Below are 24,737 nucleotides of genomic sequence, written 5' to 3'. Positions count from 1 at the left end.
GAATGAGACACCGAGCCTGTGCTCAGGGTGTTTCCCGGTTAATGGTGGGGAGTCGGGGGAGAAATGAGGACACCCAGAGACACATCTCCCTCTGATGCACTCGAGGTTACAAGGGTAAATACTCTGAGTTCCTACTCTCATCTCTTCCAAGGTCAGAACTCAAGCCCCTCTCGGTTCATCTAAGATGAAATTTTGTTAATACCTCCTTCCCCTCCCCCATCAGTTAAAGGATTGCGCACAGAAGTGACCTCAACATGCTTAAAACAAAGTCTATGTTGTGAAGATGTCAAAAGCACAATACACAAAGTGATACAATGACTGTCGACAGAAATCCCTAGCAGTAAACAGTCACCTATCTTCTCTCACTTCTACTACTGAGTATTATACTGGTATTAATACTACTGGGTATTTTCCCAACAGAAACAAATACTGTGTGTACCCAAAAAGTCATAGAAAGTTGTTCATAACAGCTCTATTAGTCATAGTCCAAACTGGAAACCATGCAAATGTCCATCCACAGGGGAACTGCTGATACAGGCAACATCAGTGAATCTCAAACTACTATTGAGTAAAAGAAATCAGTCCCCAATGAGTAAATGCTATGATTCCATTCCTATGAAGTTCTAGAACAAGAGAAACAAATCTATGGTGGTATCATTTCAAATTTGTGCTTATGCTGGGAAATGGTGGCCCTTGAGAAGGGGAATAAAGGAACTTCTGGGGTGCAGGGGGTCCTCGAACTTGGAGGTCGTTGTGTGGGTGAGTATATATGTAAAACTTTGTTGAGATGCACACTGAAAATCAGTGCATTTTATGTATGTGGGTTATACCTCAGTTTTTAAAATGTTCACAAGTAAACAAAGCAAGGTCCCTTAAGTGTAACTTGGAGCATGCATCCGTGGGAAGGACCAAGAAGGACGTGTGTTGGGTCCATAGTCTCCTTGATGCCTCTCATACATACATCAGTCTCCAGGGGAAGCAGCAGAGCAAAGTGGAGAAGAGGAAACTCTGTGGGATAGGCTCACTGAAGGTCACCGAGGACCAATCCCCAAAAACTTTCTCAACAATCAGGGCATGAAAAAGGAGGAAGTGGTGGCCACAGTTAAGGTCAGGAGAAATGCAAATGCAAACACGTGAGCTATGCTCAGCCATGGTGGGTACGTTGCACCCTACACAACAGTATTTCCTTATGAGCGCAGTCCTGGGAAAAGACTACCAATGACCAATAATGTGTCAGCAAATTCAATTCAGCTTTGCCTCTGCAAGGGGATGCATGCAAGTGGGGTGTTTTTTCACTTGCCAAACTCCAGTCATGGAAGGGAGAAAGGAATCTGTCTCAGTCACTGACGTGTTACTAGACACAGGATGGCCTGATTTTCCAAGTCTTTCATGCAAGCAGGGTCGGCAAGCATGCAAGGACAATTCTTTGAACTCCAGTTCTGGGAGCTGCTCCTTATGAAATTCTGGTTTTGTAATGATAATCTTGCCCTTGGGCCCTTAGTCCCACTTCCCAGGTCTGTAGGGAGATGTGAGAAGAAGCTCAGATCCCCTTCGAGCCCTCCAAAGCAGGTCCTTTTTCTATGTCCTGGAATTTTCTTCCAGAGATGAAGTTACTTGTCTTCTTAATCCCTTTGACAAAAACCACAAAAGAAGCTTGGCCAAATCCCAAACACTGTCCCTTTCTATGTCCCCCCCCCCCCATGGGTGGCAGAGTTCAAAATGGGAGAACCCTGGGGAAATGTCAGCACCCCCAAGCCCTTCTGTGCACCTGAATAATCCCTGAGCAGACAGCAGGGGTCTTCCCTGGGTTCTGACCCTGGCTTACTCTCTGTAGAACTGCCCACTTTCCCCACACAGTCCAGAGCTCCCTGTGTGGTGCACACACTGAGTCACTGCCTTCCTTCTTTTAACAAATCATTATCAGACATCCAAGCCAAGCCCAACTCTGGAGTAGGCCCTGGGGAGAAAGCTATGAACCTGATCCCCCCACTCAAGACTAGTACAGTCTGAGGGGCGCCTGGGTGGCTCAGTGGGTTAAAGCCTCTGCCTTCAGCTCAGGTCATGATCCCAGGGTCCTGGGATTGAGCCCCGCATTGGGCTCTCTGCTCAGCTGGGAGCCTGCTTCCTCCTCTCTCTCTCTCTGCCTGCCTCTCTGCCTACTTGTGATTTCTGTCTGTCAAATAAATAAAATCTTTAAAAAAAAAAAAAAAGACTAGTACAGTCTGATGGAGGAAATGGGGCTCAAACAATAATAACTCAGTGGTGAAGAGTCATATAAGGGAAGTTTGGGGTGCCAGAGCACATGACTGAGGGGGACCTCCTTGGGGAAGTGGCATCTCAGTTGAGTCTTACTGGATAAGCAGAAGGAGCCAGGCAGAGCTGGGGAATATGTATAGGTCAAGGGACCAGCATGTGCAAATATAGGAGATGAGAAAGAGCATGGCTTTTGGGAACCCAAGCAGAACTCTTAGTGGCTAGAGTGTGAGGTGTGAAAGAAGGTGGCCCCCATTTCCTGCTGAGTTTTCCTCATGTGACTGACCCTGTGGCCCTTCCATTCCAGCCACCTGGCAGCCTTGTTCTTCCCTGAAATTTCTGGCACACTCCAGCCTCAGGACTTTTGCTCAAGCTGTTCTCTCGGTCTGCAATACTCTTGCCTAAAATATTTGTCTGGCTAACTTTCCTGCTTCCTGTAAGTTTGGGTTCACATCCCACCTTCTCAATGATACCCCTGAGGCAGCCACACAGGGGTATTACTACACACAGCCCCCACTTACCACGAACCTTCTTCCCCCTCTTCTAATTTCCCTCTTCTCCACAGTACCAGTCATCTTCTAACATACTATCTGCTTTATTCATTATGCTTATTGTCTAGCTCCCCCAACTAGAATGCCGGGTCCACAAGGTCAAGGACTTTTGTTTTCTTCACTAAGACATCACAAATCCTTGAACATTTGAAGGAACAGATAGGTAGTTTTGAGAGGGAGGCAGGCAGGGTCTGGGTTGCAAGACCTTAAAAGCCAGGGGAAGGTATGTGAGTTTGATTCCAAGTGCAAAGGGAAGTCACCCAAGGGTTTTCAGTAGGGCAGGACCAGAGTCTGAGCTACATTTTTAAAGCTTGCTCTGGAGTCTCTGTGAGGAACAGCTTGAAGGAGGGCAAGCTACTGCAGGCGTCCAAGTATAGTGGTGCCTGGGCTAGGGTTGGGGCACTGGAAGAAATGGATGGATGGAAGAGATGGCAGGAAGTGGACTCATAGTGCCTTGGTGATCTGAGAACTATGGGCTTGTGGGAAGACAGGGCAATGCAGAGATCCAGGCTCCTGTCTGAGTCACAGGGCCAGAGTGGAGTCATTTGACAAGATAGGGGGACAGGGAGGAACAGGTTGGGGGCTGGAGTGATAAATAGTTCTGTAGGGGCCATGGTGAGTAGGGCCTAGTGTGGTCTAACCCTTGAGAGTTAGACTCTTGAGTAAACATGTCAAGTAGCCTGTTGGTCAAAGTTTAAGCTCAGAGTAAAAATCTGAATTGGAACTATGCATTTAGGGATCTTTGGCTTAGAGTTGTTTTTAAAGTCATAAAAGTATAGACAGAGAAGATGTCTAAGAGCTGAACTTGAGGACCAAAGCCAGAAGTTTCTAAGTTGGCCCTTGAAGAATGAGGATTTTGCCTGGAAGATAAGGAGAAGGTAGTTCAGATAGAAGCAACAACATGGATAAAAACTCAACATAAAAGAATATGGATCTCCATGCTCTTTGAAACTGTCAAGGTCATCAAAAACAAAGTCTGAAAAACTATTACAGCCAAGAGGCACCTAAGGAGACTTGAAAACTAAATGTAACCTGGTGTCTTAGATAGGATTTTAGAACAGAAAAAGGATATTAGGTAAAAACTAAGGAAATCTTGGGGCACCTGGGTGGCTCAGTGGGTTAAAGCCTCTGCCTTCGGCTCAGGTCGTGATCCCAGGGTCCTGGGATCGAGCCCCACATCGAGCCCCACATCGAGCCCCACATCGGGCTCTCTGCTCCGCAGGGAGCCTGCTTCCTCCTTTCTCTCTGCCTGCCTCTCTGCCTGCCTGTGATCTCTGTCTGTTAAATAAATAAAATCTTAAAAAAAAAAAACTAAGGAAATCTTAATAAGGCATGGACTTTACTTAATAATAATGCATCAATATTAGCTCATGAATTCTAACAAATGTGCCATACTATATACATGTACATCTACATACATATAAGATGCTCACAGAAAACCTGGATGAAGAGTTTAAGGAAGTCTCTGCACTATCTTCTTAATCTAAAACTTTTCTTAAAAAGTCTCTTTTTTAAAGAGAGCATGTCTCATAAATGGCCACAATATGCACAGGTGAACACACACACATACACACACACCCTAAGGATGATAGTAATTTGTTTCTCTGGAGAGGACTTTGACCTTGATCAGTCCCTCCTGTGGGAACTCAGGGACACTATAAATATCTCTTCAGTCCTCCCCTTCCAAGGAACAGAGGGTCCTCACCTCCCCCTACTTTCTTTCTGTTCACAGAAAGAATACTCTCCTCAGGCCATATTTCATAATGAAAATGAGAAGCAGAGACTAAATGGCTCAGGTAAGTGAGACCCACCTAGAATTCCTCAGGAGTGCAGCCAGAGTTAATCCCTTCCAAATACTCTGTAAAAGCACATTACTTAGTTGCAATTTACCTGAAACACCCCCCCCCCCAACCTTGTTCAACAGCTGGTCTTGTTTCCACCCTGCAGCAAAAGATTTGGCACCATCTGAGTTCCAATTTCAGTTCCATTACTAACTAATTATGTGACTGTGGGCAAGTCACTTGAACCTTATTCTCCTTATCTCTAAAACGGGCATAATCATACTTGATCAAAGAGTAGATTAAATGAAATTAATAATAAATTATATATAACTTTGTCCTCTAAAGAATGGATATAAAATAGCCAATGTCAGTGATTGTGCCTGGCACTCATGACAGTTGGTTGCTGATGAGATATATGATCAGTCTGACCAATCAGTGATGTCCCCAAAGATCAAAGTGTGTCACTTGGGTCCTTGGGACCCCAGCGGAGGGGAGAGGAGGGGGGTGACTGAGAAGCAGAGAAGTACAGAGATCTCTGAATTGCAGCAGAAGCTGGGCCTGGAAAGTGGCATAGGACCAACTATAGAGGACTTGGATGACTGGCCTAGGGGACACCAAAGCTGGAGAGGACTGGAGAGAAAACAGAGGCACAAGGAGACAGTACTGTGTGGCCAAATCTCCAACAGCCAGCTCAAGATTCCCTGACCCATATAGGCGCAGCCTTGAACAGAGGCCATCCAGTACCCTGGACAGCTCCAGGGGTCTCTAGATTTCAGGGGCACTAACTAGTTTTGTTTTGTGGGTGGAGAACTGGATTGTCTTGGTTCCTCCCACGAGCTACGTGAGCATGAGTAAGCCACCTCGCCTCCCTGAGTCTCAATGACTTCATCTCTCAATTGGAGATAACACCCATCCTTCGGCACTTTTATGAAGCATAAATGAGATAATGGGGGGCAGCAGGGTAGAATGGCCCAAGTCTGAGGTCAGACTACCTGAGTGTGTGTCCCAGATCCACACTGTGTGAACCCAGATAAATTACTGACCCTCTTGGAGCCTCAGTTTCCTCATCTGCAGAATTGGAAGGCTAATAGACACTAATTCATAGGATTGTGAAGTTAAAATAAATAGGACATAAAGTACACAATGAACATTAGTTTTTATATTAGAAGAAACTTAGCAAAGCACTAGACAGAGTAGATAATCAAAATTATCAGTTCCTTAAATCTTCCAAATCTGCCTGGTTGACTTTGCTTCTCCACCTTTAGACTCTTGGTTGGTCCTCCCATCTCTGGCTATTAATAGGATTGTACAAACTGGGAGAAACCAATCTGGCTAAGTCCCCCCACAACTAGTCTCCTACAGTAAATCTCCCTGCTTTCCAGTGCCACTCACCCCAAGACGCTTTTTTTAATAACAGTTTATGTTCGTTCTGCCCTAGTCGCTGTTCTAAGAGTATATATAATACATATACTGACTGTATGTATAGTTGGTACATAAAACATGCAGTCAGTATATTGAATACATATATCACACACGCATACATATTACCCTCACAGCCCTGTGGAAATAATAAGTACTTTGGTCATCTCCATTTTACAGATGAGAAAACTGTGGCTCTGAGAGGTTAGGTAATTAAATCGTGGAGTCACACAGTTATTAATTAGTGGCGCTGGGACGTGATCCCAGGGATGCCACTTCAGAATCCCACACCTGCTTGTAGCATTCAACGAGGCCAGCGGCCAGGGAAATGGAGAAATGGAGTACAGCAGGTAGGAGACCAAGGCTAGAAATCAGGACATCGGGTTCTCCCTGGGCCCTGGAACCCCGGGACCAGGAGTCCTCTCACCGAACCCTGACCCATGCCCTCTATCCCGAGGGTAGGATACCTGCCCTTGCCCCTGCCCTCTATCCCTCCCCCCGCCGGCGCCTCCTCGCCGGGCGCTCTGGCCTCCGGTGGTAACTCGATCCGCAGCAGGGTTTGGGCCCGGGTTGGCACGTCACCGCTGCGGAGGCACTCGGGCTCCGAAGTACTACACTCTGGTGCGCTCCCTGTCCGCAGTGCCGGCTCCACAGTCTGGCGCAGGGGCGCATGGCGCAGAGGCTGGGTGAGCGGGCACGGGACCCCACCGAGGCCACGGGTCTCTACCGGGCCGTGCTGCTCAGGTCCGGTAAGTGAGGGCAAGGCCTCCCGGCCCCTGCGTCGTGGAGAGCGCGAGGAGGCAGGGCGGGCAGCCCGCCGCCTCCGGGCACCACGGTCTTCCTTCATCGCTCTGCTTTCCTCCTTTTTCATTCTTTTAAATTACTTTTCGGAGTTCACGCGTCATTCCTTCTTTCGCTCCTACATTCTTCCTACCATTGGGGTAAGGGACCTACCATTAGATATATTGCTTTATTCCAGGGTACGAGCGCACCCCTCCCTGCCCCTCCCCAACACGTAACACTCACTCGGTTTCTGAACTGTGAAAGTGCGGCAAGGTTCCATCTCCTGGCACGTCCCTTGCACGCGTAGGCGTTTGTAGGCGTGGGAGAGTGGAAAATGGGTAAGACCGGGGTTGCCCGCAGTGGGGCACGAAGGGGCACAGATGCATAGCCACTGGTGATGTCCAGCGAGGTATTACATTAGCGGCAGAAAGGGAAGAGAGCAAGTTACAGGAAGGGGAGAAACCATTTTTCTGTGTATATGCATGTAAAGAGAAAAAGATTTAGAGGGAAACACATGGTGGTTATTTTCAAGAACGAGAGTTGGATGACAAGGTGTTTCTTTTTTTTTTTTTTTTCCTTCCCATTTGTCTTTTTTAAAACTTATTTGCAGTAAGCACGTATTACTTTTCTATTCAGAACAATAAGGGATTTTTTTTACTTAGGAAAATAAAACAAACATGGCATATAGTCGCTGTAAAAATAATTAGGAAAACCAGAGATGGAGAAAGAAGAAAAGGAATGCCCACAGTAAGGGACTGGGGCGGTTGCCTCCGGATTTAGTGCTTTGAAAGAGAGGTTTAGGGAAGGTGAAAATCCTTATCCAGCGTGGTCCCTGCCCGGTGCAGGTACGTGATTAGAAAGTGTCAGCAGACTTGGGCTCAGCAGCAGCTATGATCTGCTGTGGGCAAGGAGCCCCCCCAATACACACACACACACACACCCAGTGGTCCTGCCAGCCGACCCCTGGAGCCAAAGGCACCAGGGTAGCCATTAGCCGCTTGTCTGCGCTGGCCGAGCCGGCCCCCACCCCTTGCCCCTCCTCCCTCCCCCTTTCCCTCCCGCCCGACCTCAATTCTGGGACTGATTGCCTCTCAGATGGGCTCCGCCCTACGGAGATCCCCACGCTGAGCTACCGCTTGGGAACACTGAAACAACGGTTCTCTTAACTTCAAAAGCAAGAACTGGCCAAGACTTCGGGACTGCCGGCGCCTTCCTGGGGGAGGGTTTTAAATCTGGCTGAGCTGGGGCAGGCTGAAAAGGAATCCGATTTCAAATCCCAGCTCTGGCAGATTTTTCCCCTGCAAAGCACTCCTCTTAAGGGTTCCCACCCAGTTCCTACCCTTTCACAAAGACGAGGAGGGACTATCTAATCTGAAGACGCTGTGTTCCCTCTGACCTGGAGCTACAGCAATGAGCCTTATGCAAAAGGCAACATTTTTTTTTTTTTTTTTTTTTTTTACAGGCAACTTACTCAGAAGAGCAGACATCAGAGTCCGTCCAGGGACCCCATGCTCTTCCGGTATCTGTACCATAGGCAGCTACAAGCCAGGGAGGGGGCAAAGCCCTTGACCGGGGGCCTCGCTGAGGGACCATTTACTTTGTGCTAGGCCCTGCTGGCTCATTCAGTCTTAAGAACCCTACAAGGTCACTGCTAGTTTTCATCCCCATTTAACAGATGGGGAGCCTGAGCTTTAAAGAGCTTAGCAGCTTGCCCATGGTCCCGCTAAGAGAAGCTTCTATCCCACTAACAGTTAGTGCAACCTTAGGCCCATTCATGCCAATGTCTGCACACCTCCTGAGACTAGTAATAATGGCCAACAATGCTGATAGCTTGTTATTACCACTGGCTTTGCCAAATGCTGTGTATGTCATCTCATCGACGTAATTCAGTTTTTCCTACCGTGAGTATGTACTGACTACCCCCATGCAAGGTACATGGATATATTCATAAATATAACAGATATGTCCCTCCTCTCAGGGAAGCAAGAAGTACTGACCCATATTTTAAACACGAGGAAATTTAGGCTCAGAATATCACATGACTTGTCTGAAGTCACACAGCCCATCTGGGCAGAGATGAGATTCAAACCCATGGCCAGGGCAGAAGCGCTACTCTGGTTGTCTCACATATAGAAAAGCAAGAAGAGTCAGGGTGAGGATCCACCTGGGCCATTTCGTGAAGAGGCAAGAGCGCCCCTCCTTTAGAAGCCCCCAAGGACAGGGTGTGGAGTCCAATCCAAGATGGTAGCCATCCATCTTCATTTACAGTGGTATTGAGCCATGCACCAAGTAATAGAATACGTCTAGAAATTTTTTCACCACAGATTTTTTTTTTATTTGACACAGAGAGAGATCACAAGTAGGCAGAAAGGCAGGCAGAGAGAGGGGGGAAGCAGACTCCCCACTGAGCAGAGAGCCCAACGTGGGGCTCGATCCCAGGACCCTGGGATCATGACCTGAGCCGAAGGCAGAGGCTTTAACCCACTGAGCCACCCAGGTGCCCCAACCACAGATTATTTTTAAATTTGTAATACTAAAGTATTACATGTTCACCGTGAATATTTTGGGAAATTGAGAATAAAGAAGGAGAAGGCTTACCCACAATCCCATAACCCTAAGCACTGCTGGTAACATTTGGGGATGTCTCCTTAAAGTCTTTGCAATGCATAGTTTGCATGTGTGGTTGTGTTTTAGGTTGCTGAGGTTGTATCAACACTAGTCTTTAACCCCGCTCTTTTCACATGGATGAAATTTTTACTGCTTTTAAGTGGGTTATCAAAATAACAGCATCCACTTTGGAGCCCAGACCCTGTGATAGGCAATGTGAAGACATCCCATGTGGTATCTCCTTTATTCCTCGAAAGAATGTCTGCCCCATATCAGAGATGAGGAAATGAGGAGTTGAAGGTCACCTAGGTGTCCAGCAGTGGAGCGACACAAACCACAGTCCATGCTCTTAACCACAGAGCTGGAAGGGTCACCTTTGGGAATAACTCATGCTTGGCCATTCCTAGGAAGCTATCCAGCACTAAATGTCCCCCAGAGGGGACTTACATTCCACCTGGAGCTCAGGTCAGGTTCCCAGCAGGGAGGCAAGCATCTCTCTACAGCATGGACAGAGGCCACACTCCAGGTGCCCTTGAGCATCAGCAATAGCTAGAAAGGCAGCTCCATCCCTGCTTGCCACACAGGGTTACCTATAAAATACAGGACACCCAGGGGTGCCTGGGTGCCTCAGTAGGGCAAGAATCAGCAAACCCTGGTTGGCCTGCAACCTATATTTGTAAGCTAGGTTTTCTTGGACTATAACCATGCTCATTCATTTACATAGTATCTCTGGCTGCTTTTGTGGTACAATACTAGAGTTGAGCAGTTGCAACAAAATATATTTTTCTTGGGACTTTTGTGGGGAAAAAAAAAAAATAGGATACTGGGATTGAGCCCTACATCTGGCTCTCTGCTCAGAGGGGAGCCTGCTTCCCCTTCTCTCTCTGCCTCCCTCTCTGTCTACTTGTGATCTCTGTCAAATAAATACATAGAATCTTTGGGGGGGGGGGGGGGAATACAGGATACCCAGTTAAATTTGAACCTCAGATACACAACAAATAATACTTTAAGTATAACCCAACTATTGTACGGCTATGCTGGTACTAAAAACGTATTCATTGCTTATCTGAAATTCAGATTTAAATCGAGCATGCTGCAATTTTATTGGTTACATTTGGCAAATAGTCATGCCAGCAATCATGGAAGTTTGCTTGCCTTGACAAGCTATGGTCTGCCCAGGCTCCTCTCTCTCCTACACACACACACTCCTCTCCCCACCCCTAGCTCCTCTGTCCATCCTTTGCCTAGCTACGAGTTAAAATGTGCTGGGGCTATGGGGCACCCCAGGGTCCCTTAGCAGCCAAGAGACCAGATTCACCAGGCCTCACTGGAGCTGAGTGGAGAGCCAGCTATCCGAAAAAAAAACTTAATTCTTCCCCACTCCCTGATACTTTCCTATTTGCACACTTGAAATCCCTCCACCGGGTAAATTCTTCCTGGTTCAAATCTGTTGTAAAGGCAACTCTCTTTGCTTTTGTAATCTCTCCACGGATCCCATGACAAGTTTTCCTGCCAATACAGTTTCTATCCCCTTCCATGTCCTTTCAACTGAGCTTGTTGGGGTGGGGACGAGGTTGGATCCTACGGCTGTTTTGTGGGTGGCTGCTCGGAAACCTCATTGAGGCCTTGGAAAGGGACCCTGGAGATGGAGACTGAACACAGTGCTGAAGAGGAAGTTTTGAGTTGCCATGGGAACCTCTTGTCTGATGTTTGTGCACCCAGAGAAGCTGCTCCAGGCACCTGTGAGCTTGGAAAAAGGGGAGCAAAAGTGAAAGGAAAGATGTTTCTGGAGGTTGTTTTGTTTTGTTTTGTTTTAATGCAAGCTGCGGCCGCAGCCCACAGTGGAAGGAGGAATATTCCCCAGCTCCCACTCCCACCTGCCTCTCCTGGTCTTCAGGAACCCCCTTCCTTTCAGCTCCTCTAAGTTCCCAGGGAAACAAACTTCAAAGGTACAAGAAGGGAGTATAGGAGGGGTCTACTCAGCCTCTGGGATTCCCCTTCAGTTCTTATGGGGCTGAGCAAGAATTCTGGTCTCCAGGCCCCTGATATCCCAGAGCTCTGCCTTTAGGGACAATGGGGTGGCCTCCAGGGAAAGCTCCACTGACCAAGGCAGGAGGCAGCAACTGGGGCTGGAGTAAACTCCTAAAAGCCTCATTTGCCTGGAAGGCCTCTATTTTCCAATATGCAAAATGGACATGACTGAACCAGATATGAATCATAACTATCGCTGGTTGGAAAAGGTTGCTCTTTCTCATATTTTTTACAAAGATTTTATTTATTTATTTGACAGACAGAAATCACAAGTAGGCAGAGAGACAGGCACAGAGCAAGGAGAGGCAGGCTCCCTGCTGAGCAGAAAGCCTGATGCGGGGCTCGATCCCAGGACCCTGGGATCATGACTTGAGCTGAAGGCAGAGGCTTTAACCCACTGAGCCACCCAGGCACCCCTCTTTCTCATATTTTTAATCTTTATTGTTTCCTGAGAGCAAAAGCCATGTACGCTTGGTCTTGTTCTGTGTTTAAACCACAAACATTACAGAAATTTTGTGACTAAGAAGGGCCTGTAATTTTTTGCTGTAGAATAGTGGTTCTCAAACTCCCAGAGATAAGGAAATCCCCCTGGGGGGGGGGGGTGGTTGTTAAAAATCCAAATCTGTGGTCTTGTCCCTCATAAGTTCTAAGATAGCAATCCAGGAGCATGGCCCATTTTAGCCCATCTCACAAATGATGGCTAGTCATGACCTCTGAGACACATTGATCTAGAACTGACCACTTTAGCAATTCAGTTTATATGCCTCCAGATTGGTCCTCTATGTTCTGTACATACTAAGTTTTGTATCTTGGAAAAAATAATAATAATAATAAGAGTGTCAATGTCTTTGGTGTCTACAAGTCAATGATAGTTACTGAACTCCTTGGTACCGGGACAGGAATACTAAGAAGGATAAGGTAAGGCCCCAGCCCTCAGCCTGGCAGTCCAGTGGGTGAGCCTGATGGGTCTGTACACAGGTTGGACAGTGAGAAGAGCTTTAATGGAAGAGGCATAGTGAGTCCCAGCTGCCTGGGGAATATGGCACCCAACGTTGGGGGATGCCTGCCCAGCTCTCCTTGGCTCTCCATTGCTCTGGGGCTGCCATCAGTTTTCCAATAAAGAGAATGCAAGATGGGGATGAAGGTCATTGCTAGTATGGGAACTCTCAGAGTCTGCTCCCCTGGAGGAAGCTGGATTCAGAGGTTCTGTCTTCTGCAGGTGGTGAGCAGAAGCTGTCAGTTCCCCAGGATCCCTCCTATTCCCCCACTGTCAGAAGGCACCCGGATTGGTTCAGATCAGCCACTGTGGGCCCTGGGAAATGCCCAGAAGAGCCATTTACACAGCAAGACAACATGTGGCAACAAAGAGTGGCTTGACAAGAATTTAAAGGCAGACTTTCATCACCAGAATTTAGTAAAATTAAGCCACAGCAGGACAGGAAGCCTGGGGAGGATACCATTCAAAGTACTTCCAGAGAAGCAGAATTTAGGAAGAAGGAACAAAAAGGAACACGTGCTGTTTCTAGAAAATTGTCCTATATCTAAGAATTTGTGACCCTCTAAGTTTTTTTAAGTGTCCCCAGAATGGCCGGCTTGGTCAAGGCTCCCAGGCCATGCGCGACCTGCCCCCGGAGTCTATGTTCAGCCCCATGCCCCAACCTCCCCCTCATGCCAACACTCCAGCCCCGCTGGCCTTCTTCCACCATATCAAACTCACTCCCATCCTGGGGCCTTTCCGCTGGCTCTGCCCACTATCTGGAATGCCCTCGTGTGGGAACAGACAGCACATTGCTGGCTCATTCTCACCACCCAGGCCTCCCTTATTAAAGGTCAGCGTCCCCGTGTCCACCCTTCCTGAGCTCAGCAGCCCCCCCCCCCAACCTCACCCAGTCTTACTTTCAGCCCAACATTCATCAACGGGTACAAGTTTCTGGTTTGTCTCCCTTCCTGTCTGACTCCCCCACCACCCACCCGTGAATACAGGTTCCCAGAGCCCAAAGCTGTCATTCACACTGTAGCTCCAGCCCTGAAGACAGGGCCAGGAACACAGTAGGTACTCAAGAAATGTCGGCTAAATTAATGACAGAGGCCAAAGGGGACACACATTGTCTTTTTAGTGCCCCGTTCATGTTTGATATACATCCTGGGCCTCATGGCCTTCCAGCCAACCGAGACCCTTCACCAGAGGTGCCGGCCCTGAGGCCCGCTGGGCGGGCTCTAGGGCCTGCTCCCACCCAGAGCCCATCAGCTTCCACCTTCCGCACACTCTGAGCTGGGCGACGTTCCCTTGCTCCTCTCTGAAGTTCGGATGAAGTTCAGAGTGCAGAGTCAGTCGGATGGATGACCAAGGACTGAACCCATGTGGGTTCATTCTCCCTTCCCATCTCAGAGCCGGGTTTCCTCCCGAAGCCCTGGGCACCGCTGGGCCTGGGCCGGATGCTCGGCGCTCCCTCCCCTGGGGAGGCTCTGGAATGCACTCTCGCTGACCCTCCCATTGGAAACAAGGGAAATGCCTCCGTGCGAGCCGCCCAGCTCAGACAAAGCTTGGCATGGTTCTCAGTCCTCCACAATCTGACCAAATAGGTATTTACTTGCGCCTCTCAGGCTTGTGGCTTGGACGCGGCGTTCCGCATTGTGGAAGTGGTCGTGCACCAAGTGAAATACCCGTTACTATAGTAACAGTTCCTTTTTATTGATACCAGAATAAACAGGAATGCGGGGCGGCCTCACTCGTTGGCACACGCAGCCGCCTGCCGTCCCCAGGGGTTTAAGAACCGCCCTTCAGAGGCGGCCCTCCTTGCTAGTGTGGGACTTCCCAGCGGAGTGAGGGACCCAGCCACGGCTCCGGCTCCCAAGTTCCCTTCCCAGAGACGCAGCTGAGAAGTAAGACCATTTCTATTCTGTTTCCCTTTGCTGGGGAGGGAGTGGCCGTGGGAGGAGGTGTGAGGGCCCGGGAGCCCCTGGGCAGGCTGTCAGGGGAGCAGAGCTCTTGGAGCTAGGTTCCCTGGGCTCTGTCCCCCACCCAAAACCATTATCACACAGAATAGTGGGCTTAATTCTCATTAGTAGACAGACAACAGGCCAGGCTACCACAAGGCACAAGTCAGAGAACCCATGTCCTGGCATCAGATAGAGCTCCCAGCTTTGATTCGAGCTCCTTCCTTTACTGGCTGTGTGATCTGGGGAAGTTAAATGATCCCTCAGAGCCTCACTTTTTTCCTCTGTGGAAAGGGGCCGCAACAGTGGCCACCTCCTCAGCCTGTGGTGAGAACTTTCCAAGCTCTGGCTGCAAGTGGCTTTGCGCACACCAGGCAGCACACATGCATGGTAACGTGGTAACTGCCTGGTCAGTGTGGCTCTAGCACCTGTCAGCAGAGGCAGGCCTGGGATGAAGCTAGAAATCAGGGGTTCGCTGGGTCACATTTGGGAACAGCTGACAAACCCAGCTGGTTTCCCTGGCTGTGAGCAGCCCCAAGAGCTCCATGTCCAGGGGCTTGGATCCCGAGGGGCTCTTAGCTCCGTTGGTGGTAAGTGCCTGCCAGGATTGTTCCCTGGGAGGCGTCATCCGGAGTGGAAGTGCTGGCATCGTGCCGCTGGTGGGCCAGCAGGAGGATCTGCTGATATTCCTTATACCCGCTGACACTTGTTCCTTGCGCCACACTCCGTGCCAGCCTTGTTAAGGGCCTTCCATGTCCAGCTCTGGACTCCGCTATGACATTGAGTCAAACTCCTGAATGCCACCCAGACCTTCTCCTCACAAACTGGGAGGTCATGAACCATTTTCCCATGGGGTGAGGGTGCTGCATCCAAATGGACAAGGAGCTCTGATTCCAGGCAGGGGCCACCAAAAACGGTCTCCAGTCAGTGCAACACCAAAGGGCACTTTCGGGGCACCTGGGTGGCTCAGTCAGTTAGGCGGCTGCCTTGAGCTCGGGTCATGATTCCAGGGTCCTGGGATGGAGCCCCGCATCAGGTTGTCTGCTCAGCAGGGAGCCTGCTTCTCCCTCTTCCTCTGCCCCTCCTCCAGCTTATGCTCTCTCTCTCTCTCACTGTCTCTCAAATAAATAAATAAAGTCTTAAAAGGTGGGGGCACACTCCCTATTGGGAGGAAAAAATGGCAAGAAGAGGCTGGGATATCCAGTGGCCATGCTTGTCATATTCATTGAATGCCTCACTCTCTTTTGCCAGTGGTTATTACAAAACCTCTCTCCTCCTCTACCCTTCTGCTTCTTGAAACGTTGAGTTAAGAAGGTCCCAAGTGCGTCCTGAACCTGCATCTTGAATGGTACTGAGGATCTAGGGTGCAGGGAGGGAGAGCAGGGAAGACTCTGACCAACACCCCAGGGAAGGAGGGCCACCAATTGGTCTCCTCCTAAACAAAGGCCAGCCCCTGGACAGACAAGCTGTGGATTCTGGCTCAAGCCCCCAAGATGGGGAGGGCTGGGCAGGGGCTCCCCAGTGAGTCTGTATTTCCCTTGGGCTAGAAGTTCTCCAGCTGCCAAGCCTCATCTACAAAACAGGCACAATAAAACAGTACTGCCAACAGCCTCCAGGACAATCGTGAGATCCAGATGTAGGTGAGTGAGCCTCTGCCAAATGCTGAATGCTGAATGCTACCACAGGTCCCTCAGGAAAGGAGGAAAGTTTGCCTTCTGAGAGCATCCCTGTGCCAGGCACTGGACTAGCAAAATCATGTACATTTGATCATGTCACCCTCTAAACAGCCCCATGAGTAGGTATGGCCATTATTTCCATTGAACAGAGGCTCAGAGAGGTGAAGCTATTCACCCAAGTTCACACAGCTAGTAAGGAGTAACCCACCATGATTGAAACCCAGTTCGTCTCCTCCAAAACTTTTGCCTTAACCTTGCGACTTGACTGGCTCTTGTGTCATGTGTTCTAACTGATGCCACCAAAGACAGAACCAGAGCCACCATGGCAAAGAGGCAGATGAAGGGGACATTAAGCCCTTAGGCATCTCAGGATCCACTGGGACCTGGGTCCCCGCCACTGACCTAACATCAGTCACGCATGCCCCAGCAGCTGGCAGGCTTCTCCTGGGAGCAGTTAGTGACACCAGCTGAGCCTTGCCTGGTGTGGGGCTGGTGTCTGCAAAGCCCCTCATAAGAAGCTGTGGGACCTCTTGGGTTATCAGCAGAAACAGGGAAGAACCAAGGAACAAGCTCCCAATCTCTCTCCTGACATTTTACTACCAACCCCACCCTGCCCCCAAAGAGGAATAAAGTCCCATGGTCTGCAGAGTAAGTGAGAATTATTTGCCCATCTTGTAGTCAAGCAACATTCCATTTAGCTGTCACCTACTGGCTGCACCTGCCCCTCTCAGCTCATCCCGTCTTCATATCATCATAATATTACAAAGGAGGAGGGTCCTCAAGGTTAAGACCCATCCAAGTTCACCCAGTAGCTAAGAACTATGACCTCAACTACACTGCCCACCATAGCCAGGTCAATCAGTCAGCTGAAATCACTCAGGCTAAAGCAAAGGAGATTGATTTTTTTTTTTTTAATAACTCCATGATTTACAAAGCTGCCTGACTATTGGAATCTTTCGGGGAGCTTTTTAAAATCCCAAAAGCCAGGCTGCCCTCCCAGGCCAATGACATCAGAATCCCTGGGGTGCCACTCAGGCATTGGTATTTTTTAAACTTCCTCTGCTGATGCCAATATGTAGCCAGGGTTAAGGGGCACTGATTAAATCAGTGCGGTTTTTAAAGACGCACTTTGGTTTTTAAAGACGCACAGGAGTTTTTAAAGAAAGCTCCATCCAGCCTCTGCCTTTGGCTCAGGTCATGATCCCAGGGTCCTGGGATCAAGCCCCACATCGGGCTCTCTGCTCAGCATGGATCCTGCTTCCTCCTCTCTCTCTCTCTGCCTACTTCTCTGCCTGCTTGTGATCTCCATCTGTCAAATAAATAAATAAAATCTTTTAAAAAAAAAAAAAAGAAAGAAAGAAAAGCTCCATCCAAGACTAGGGCTGGGATCTATTAGTAATTGTTAAAAACAGCTAATTGGGTGACCACACCGTGCAATTCCAGGAGCTCCACTCATCATTTAATTTACAGGAGTGAGGCCCTAGGGTTGTACAGTGCACAACCTGCCTTGCTGTATTTGGCTGCCCAGATACTTAGCACCACTGAGTCTTCAACTCTGTGCTAGGCGTTTGCCAAGCACTAAGCAAGCATCCCCTTGTTTATTTTGCAAGAACCCTTGTGAAGAAGGATGCTGAACAAGAGCAGTTGTTGCACCTTTGCGACTCTGCTGTTCTAGTGGAAAGCAGCCATGTAGGCAGTAAGTAATGAGTGGGCATGGCTGTGTTCCAAAGCAGTTGAATTTGGTCCAAAGGTTTAGTTTGTGGACTCTTGCTGCGGAGCAGAGGTAAACTTGCCCAAGGCTAAGAAGGGGCACAGCCAACATTCAAATCCAGATCAAGGAGGCTCCTGTGTCTATACACCTAAGCTTCATTCTGCCTTTAACTCCTCCTCCATTGGCCTGTTCCTCTTCTCTGCTGGCTCCTCCTTCCGGCATTCATTTTTGTCTCTTCAGAGGCAACCTCACACTGTGCCCCCATCATGGCCACTTTCCTGAAGGTCTCTGATCTCTCCGGGCCCCCCAGCTGCCTGAGGGACTTAGCCAGGGCAGCCCCGGGATCAGATTCCCCCTTCCCTCCTCTGCCCAGGAGGACCACCTGCCCCCAGGCCCCCCACCCTACCCATGGAAGCCCGGGTTTAGCATCTGGGCTGGCCCCTGTCGTTACAGCACCTACATGAGGCTCTTCTACACGGGGGGGTCTCTTTTAATTAAACTAAAAGGCAGGGAAGCCAGCTTAGTGGCTGAGCCCTGGAGGACCCCCACACGCGTGACCACAGATCTCACACGTGTCATTTCTAGAGCTGGCAAAGGCAGCAGTTTTCCCAGCCTGCAGTTTTGGTCTGAAGAACCAGCCACATCGTTCAGGATCCCTGCCTGAACCACCACACCACCCTGGCCTCAGGAGGACCACCTCCCCCTCCCCTACCCCAGCTACTTGCTGATTTCTTTTTTATTTTTTTTTTAAGATTTTATTTATTTATTTGACAGACAGAGATCACAAGTAGGCAGAGAGGCAGGCGGGGGGGGGGGGGCGCTGGAAGCAGGCTCCCTGTTGAGCAGAGCACCCAATGCGGGGCTCCTTCGCAGGACCCTAAGATCATGACCTGAGCCAAAGGCAGAGGCTTTAACCCACTGAGCCCCTCTGATTTCATTTTTAAAACAAAATAAAGAGGCCTGGAGCCAGAGCTGATCACTGGTCGGGCCTAGGTGCAGGACTGGCTGAATACATACGGGGTCCCCCTTCCAGGCAGGACACTGGGGAAAGGTTCCTGTCACTGCGGTGGGGCCCCGGCCCCCGGCAGGCAACCCATTGCCTGGCTGGTGACCTATGGGGTGAAGAGTCTCCGCCTGGCCAATCAGATGTTCTTCCTCTGGAATTTAACAGGCTGGAGAGACAAGTGCCCAGTGGAAATCAAAGAAACCAAAGTCCTATAAGAATTTCCCAAAACCTGCTGACAGTTTTTCCACACACACCAGAGAGAATGGCCTTTTTAAAAATCGAATGAGACGCACTCTTTCCCCGACTTGAACCCACCCGTCCACCCTCACACCAACCACTCTCCCTGTCCCTCACTCACGCCACTCCAGACACACTACGCTTTTTTGTTCCCTGAACAGACCAAGCTTGTTCAAGGTACATGAGTCACACAGGCTGTTCCTTTCCTCTGCCCCAAACAGCCTCTCTCCTCCTTCTCAGTCCTCAGGTCTGAAATGTCACGTCCTCAGAGAGACCCTCCCAGTGCACCTGGCTGAAGATGGGTCCTCCTGTTAGTCTCTATCCCAGACCCCTGGTTCCTTCAGTGGGCTCCCTGCAATTTGCAATCATTTGTTTTGATTGGTGTGTGTCCATGTTTACTGTCTGCCTCCCTAACAGAATGTCAGCTCTGTGAGAGCAGGAACCTTTGTTTGCTTAGCTCACCTCTGTGTGTCTAGTGTCCACCACAAAATGTGGCAAACCGTAGGAACTAAAAACAGATTGTAGAATGAATGAAAAATTTTATTGTGTATGTTCTGAATGGTCATTCCTGTTATGCAGACACTCTCAACTTTTGTGTACTTACTTTGTATCTGGCCACATTATTGAATTCTCTCATTCATCCCAAATGTTTTAATGTTAATCCACTTGGGAATTCTCAGTATGTCGGTGGTATCTTAAGCCAATCATTTCTGCCTTCTCCTTTCCTAAACTTACACAATTTGTTTCCTGCCTTGTGGCTTTGGTAATGTACAAGTTAGTTATTCCAAAGATGGTGTGACTGATGAAAATTACAACTTTCTGGAAGGTTTGGGATAGAAAAGGACTATAGGCAGGATCAACAGCCAAGGAGCTATGGCAGCTATTTAAGTGTGGTGTGGATAGGATGAGTAGAGAGGATGGCTGAAAACCACTCAAAGGTTTGGTGGGACATGGTCATGAGACTCGGCAGCAAAAGGGAGAAAAAATCCCCAAACACCAGTCTGAATCAGGGATCTAATGCATTGGCTCCCAGACAACATAAGCCCACAGACTAAGAAAATATCTGTATTTTAGGGGTGCCTGTCTGGCTCAGTCGGTAGAGCATGCTACTATCCATCTGGAGATCATGAGCTCAAGCCCTACATTAGGTGTAGCGTTTACTTAGAAAAAAACAAAAGGTAAATGCCCACATTTTTAAAAGATGAGGGAACTAAGTTTTGTCAACTGCCCATTTTCAGCTATCAAATACTACCACAATCTTTAAAAACCAAAGAGCTGGGAAGGATAGGACCTGAAAACAAACAGCCTTATGAAGAAAGTGAAGAAAGGCGAGTAATTAGAATTTTCATTTTAGAGACAGTTCTGAGAACGTGAATTCGAGAAAAAAATTAGCAGATATGCTTTAAGCTCTAACACTTCATCTGGCTACTTCCAAAATATCTTGTAATAATTAACACTCTTTCCAGTTTACACAGCACCTTTACAAATGTGATCTCACTTAATTCTCCAAACAGCACCCTGCAATGGGTAATAATAGAAATGCCAAACGTGTATCCAGTGGGCCACCATTTGCAAAACATAATCTCCTCTTTGATGCCGACATTCCCTGACGTGTCCCCTTGCCATTTATACCCTGCCACCCCCCTTCTCCTGCATTTTCCAGCCCCACTGAGCTATTACCTACACCCAGGTTTTGCACACACCACCATGCCTAGCTAGTTTACTTGGAGAACTCCTGTTTACGCCAGTGCTCAGCTTAGAGCAGAAGCTCAACCTCAGAAAGGCAGGATTCATGAAGGGAGAACCAGTGCCTCAATTTTCACTTGAATTACTAAGAGAAGCTGATGGCCAGGCTGTGTCATCCCCCGGGAGACTTTTTCTGAAGAAGTCTTCCTTTCTCTGTCCGTCTCTGTCCATCTCGCTCATCTCTCTCTCTCTCTCTCTCTCTCTGACACACACACACACACACACACACACAAAAGTTTGCTTTGGGGCACTGCAAAGATATAAAGCCAGCTTGTAGGAGGGAGCCCTTCTGCCTGAATTTCTACTTAAGTAAACTGACAAATTCCGAGCTTCTGTGGTGGAAGTGAGGCCATCTAGAAGCCAGCTATCTGCATCAAAGATGACAGCCATCGGGCACCTGGGTGGCTCAGTGGGTTAAGCCGCTGCCTTCGGCTCAGGTCATGATCTCAGGGTCCTGGGATCGAGTCCCGCATCAGGCTCTCTGCTCAGCGGGGAGCCTGCTTCCCCCTCTCTCTCTCTGCCTGCCTCTCAGTGTACTTGTGATTTCTCTCTGTCAAATAAATAAATAAAATCTTAAAAAAAAAAAAAAAAAGATGACAGCCATCACTTTGTAATTAGACACATAGCCGTTCCGGGATTTCCTGCTCTCCTCTTTGATCTGGAGAAACTGAAAAGCTGGATGCTTCCACAGAGAATTTGGAATGAAGGAGAGGGAAACAGGACAATAGGGGGTGAAGTCTCCTTTTGATCACTACGTTCATCCACATTTAACAAACGCAAACTTGTTCTTTTTAAGTATCTTTTTTTTTCTGATTAGAGCTCACTGAAAAACAAAAAACTCAAACATAATTCTTTTTGTAGGACATTATATTCTACAAAGTCAAGCCAAAAACATATGCATGTGTCCACCCCAGTATCATTTCATCCCCACACCGCGCTTTACAAACAGATCTCCAATCCTTACAAACAGATCAACAACCCTGGGCGCAGGTTCAATTATTTCCGTCTCACAAATGAGGAGACCAGAAGCTCAGAAGCTCAGACGCTCAGCCCAGGGCTTCCCAGCGACAGATGGCCAAAGTCCATCTAACATCGAGAGGCTTCAGCTGTGCCCCACGGGGGTGGGTGAGACTGTGGACCCCGCTCTGACCAACCCCCACCCCTACCTGTCTCTACAGCCTCGATGTACTCGGAGATCCAGAGGGAGCGGGCAGACATCGGAGGCCTGATGGCCCGGCCCGAATACAGAGAATGGAACCCAGAGCTCATCAAGCCCAAGAAGCTGCTGAACCCCGTGAAGGCCTCCCGGAGCCACCAGGAGCTGCACCGAGAGCTGCTCATGAACCACAGAAGGTAGGAACAGAGCTCAGTTGCCTCCTCCTGGCAAGCATGTCCTGAGGCCTGCTGGGCCTCGCAGAGGCACTCCTTGTGGAAGGCAGGGCTGATGGTCATGCTGGCTCTCCCGGAGGCTGAGGAGAGTTGAAGGTACCACACATAGTCACCCACAGAAACTGTGAAGGTTTAGTTCCCAGTGGTCCCCCAAGAGCCCTGCTCTCCCTCCCAGCTACCTACTCATGCCTGTCCTCCACATACATTTACTGAGCACCTACTATGTGCCAGGCATGGTATCCAGATCTGAGGTACAGGAAGGAATGGAACCCAGTTCCTGCCCTCACAATGGGGATGTATGCATAACCACAGGCTAGGAGGAGGCCCTAAATGGGCCGAGGAGCTCAGAGGACACACCTGGGAGTGGTCCAAGGTGACCTCCCGGAGGAGAGGATGCCTCAGCTGACGCCTGAAGGGTGGGCTGGAGTCAGCCAGACTAGGAGGTGGGCATCAGCTGGTGGAAAGCAAGTGTGTTCCCAGCAAATGGAAGAGCATGTGCGAAGAGACAGGAAACACCAGTAGCTCAGGGTGTTGGCAGCATTGACTTTGAGGTTGGCCAGAGATGTGCTGACCTGGAAAAGCAGGGATGTCACAGTCACGAGGCGGTGGTAGGAGGGAGGGGCAGAAGGGAAGCAGCAAGGCCAGGGATGCAATGAAAGAGACAGGCTTGAGGTAGCAGGGCTGGGATTCAGTAACGGAGGGAATGTGGAGGCGGCCTGGGAAATACCTCCCAGCTGGCTAGCATCAGGAGGAAGGCGGCGGCGCCTCTGCAGCTCCCTCTACTGGCATATTCTGGTATTGGCACAGGCTAGGATTCTCCTATTTTCCGCTCTGTTCAAGACCTTCCAGCAGGTGTCATTTTCTATCTTCAGTGGGTTCTTTTTTGTCTTGCTTAGTATATCATGTGTATTTTCTCCGAATGTGTTTTAGAGTCATCCCTTTTCACGTCTAAAAACAACACCACCATAGAACAAACAAAAGCCTAAAGACAAATCAGGGAAACACTTGCAATATAAAACACACATAAAAATGTATACCTATCACTTATAATTCCATATGGGAAAAAATGAACAAAGAGAGTTACAGTTAGTTCACAAAAGAAGAAATGCAAATGACGGGTGCACATCCCAAAGGCTGCTGTTCCCATGTAACTAAGAATTAGCGAAACACACATGAATACCAGATATCATTCCTTGCCCAGCAGATGCTCAAATACAAAAAGACTGAACAGTGACGGTGGGGAGAAATAGATGCTCTTGTACAATGACGACAAAGTATAAATTGGAGAGCCTTTTCTAAGGGACAAATGGAAATATGTGTCCAAAATCTTTACAAAGAGCCTGACCCAGCAAATCCACCTCTAGAAACTGACCCTGGCACATAACCAGAAATGACATACCACCTGGTCTCTGCCATCAGACAACCTGGGTACAAATCCTCACTCAGCCCCTTCGCAGCTGTGACTTGGACTGGACTGGTGTCTTCAGTCCTAGGAGCCTCATTTCCTGGCTCCCTATAAGGGGACAGGAATGAGACCCCCCTCCTAGAGCTGCCCACGGCAGGGGGTTGGGGGTGTAGGACACGATGGTGTAGGTTGGTGTCACTATGGGGTGCAGCCTTGAGCCTGGGGTGGGGAGACACTGGGCACTCCTGACAGCTCCCCCTCCCCAGGGGCCTGGGCGTGGACAGCAAGCCAGAGCTGCAGCGGGTCCTGGAGCACCGCAGGCGGAACCAGCTCATCAAGAAGAAGAAGGAAGAGCTGGAGGCCAAACGGCTGCAGTGCCCCTTTGAGCAGGAGCTGCTGAGACGGCAGCAGAGGCTGAACCAGGTGGATGAGAGCACCCAGCCCTGGCCCCAGCCCCTTCCAGGACTATCTCCCCGGCCTGGGGGTGGGGGGAGGGAGGGCTGCACTTGGCCACCGCTGGCAAGAGGGACAAGGTGATGCCACATGAGGCTTTAACCAGCACTCCACAACCAGCCTAAGTCCTTACACTGCCACTGACTCGACTATGTGACTTTGAGCTGGTGGCCTCCCCTCTCTGAACCTCAGTTCCTTCATCGGCCCAACCTATTGCATGCTGATCCTGATTTCATTCTCGCTACGGCAACTATGAACCAGATGGCGTTCCCATTCTAGAGATGAGGAACCTGAGGCCCCAGCCAAGGCAAGCGATCCGCCACAGCTTCACAAGGAAAAATTTGTCTCATGCTGTCACCCCAGCTACGAGGCTGCTGGCAAAGCTGATCCCCAGTTCTGTTTCCCCTAGAGAGGATCCATGGTCCAAACACTGTGGTTTGGACCACACACACACACACACACACACACACACACTTTACACCTCTGCTTTGTCTCTCCTTTAGCTGGAAAAACCACCAGAAAAGGAAGAAGACCATGCCCCCGAGTTTATGAAAGTCAGGGAGAACCTGCGGAGAATCGCAACGCTCACCAGCGAAGAGAGAGCTCTGTAGTGGGGGCTGTTGACGCTCCAGCCCCCCCCCCCCCCCACGCCCGCCTGCAGCCCTTCCGTGCCTGCCAGCCCCGGGCCCCCAGCCTGGGGCCATCTGCAATGATGTTCATGCTTGCTCTTGTGAAAATGCCCCAGAGAGCCT

General features: G+C 49.3%; 1 protein-coding gene and 1 long non-coding RNA gene across 3 annotated transcripts in view; one reads left to right on the top strand and one right to left on the bottom strand.

The window, feature by feature from the left end:
* The window catches only part of LOC132011458 (uncharacterized), a 44,784-nt gene extending 37,669 nt beyond the window's left edge, over window positions 1–7,115 (bottom strand). Inside the window, exon 1 of the long non-coding RNA XR_009402380.1 lies at window positions 7,031–7,115. This is a non-coding gene — a long non-coding RNA (uncharacterized LOC132011458). The remainder of the gene's footprint in view (window positions 1–7,030) is intronic.
* FAM107A (family with sequence similarity 107 member A) lies at window positions 6,572–24,731 on the top strand. Of its 2 annotated transcripts, none has more exons than XM_059387857.1 (4): window positions 6,572–6,753; window positions 21,917–22,091; window positions 23,799–23,955; window positions 24,489–24,731. In XM_059387857.1, exons 1-4 carry the CDS (start codon window positions 6,675–6,677, stop codon window positions 24,594–24,596), a joined length of 519 nt encoding a protein of 172 aa, XP_059243840.1. In that variant the 5' UTR covers window positions 6,572–6,674; the 3' UTR covers window positions 24,597–24,731. The 2 variants fall into 2 exon arrangements, with proteins under 2 accessions (XP_059243840.1, XP_059243841.1); XM_059387858.1 differs by lacking the exon at window positions 6,572–6,753 and adding an exon at window positions 14,161–14,308.
* The last annotated feature ends 6 nt before the right edge of the window (window positions 24,732–24,737 follow it).

Source organism: Mustela nigripes, chromosome 2 (genome assembly GCF_022355385.1).
Source record: "Mustela nigripes isolate SB6536 chromosome 2, MUSNIG.SB6536, whole genome shotgun sequence".
Taxonomy (NCBI): Eukaryota; Metazoa; Chordata; class Mammalia; order Carnivora; family Mustelidae; genus Mustela; species Mustela nigripes.
The sequence above is the reverse complement of the archived record's forward strand: the minus strand, read 5'-3'. Positions and strand labels throughout refer to the sequence as shown.

Coding starts and splice junctions, on each gene's coding strand:
- FAM107A (XM_059387857.1), top strand. CDS start 6,675: ATGGCGCAGAGGCTGGGTGAGCGGGCACGGGACCCCACCGAGGCCACG. Junction 6,754..21,916: donor GGCCGTGCTGCTCAGGTCCG/GTAAGTGAGGGC, acceptor CTGTCTCTACAG/CCTCGATGTACTCGGAGATC. Junction 22,092..23,798: donor CTGCTCATGAACCACAGAAG/GTAGGAACAGAG, acceptor CCCCCTCCCCAG/GGGCCTGGGCGTGGACAGCA.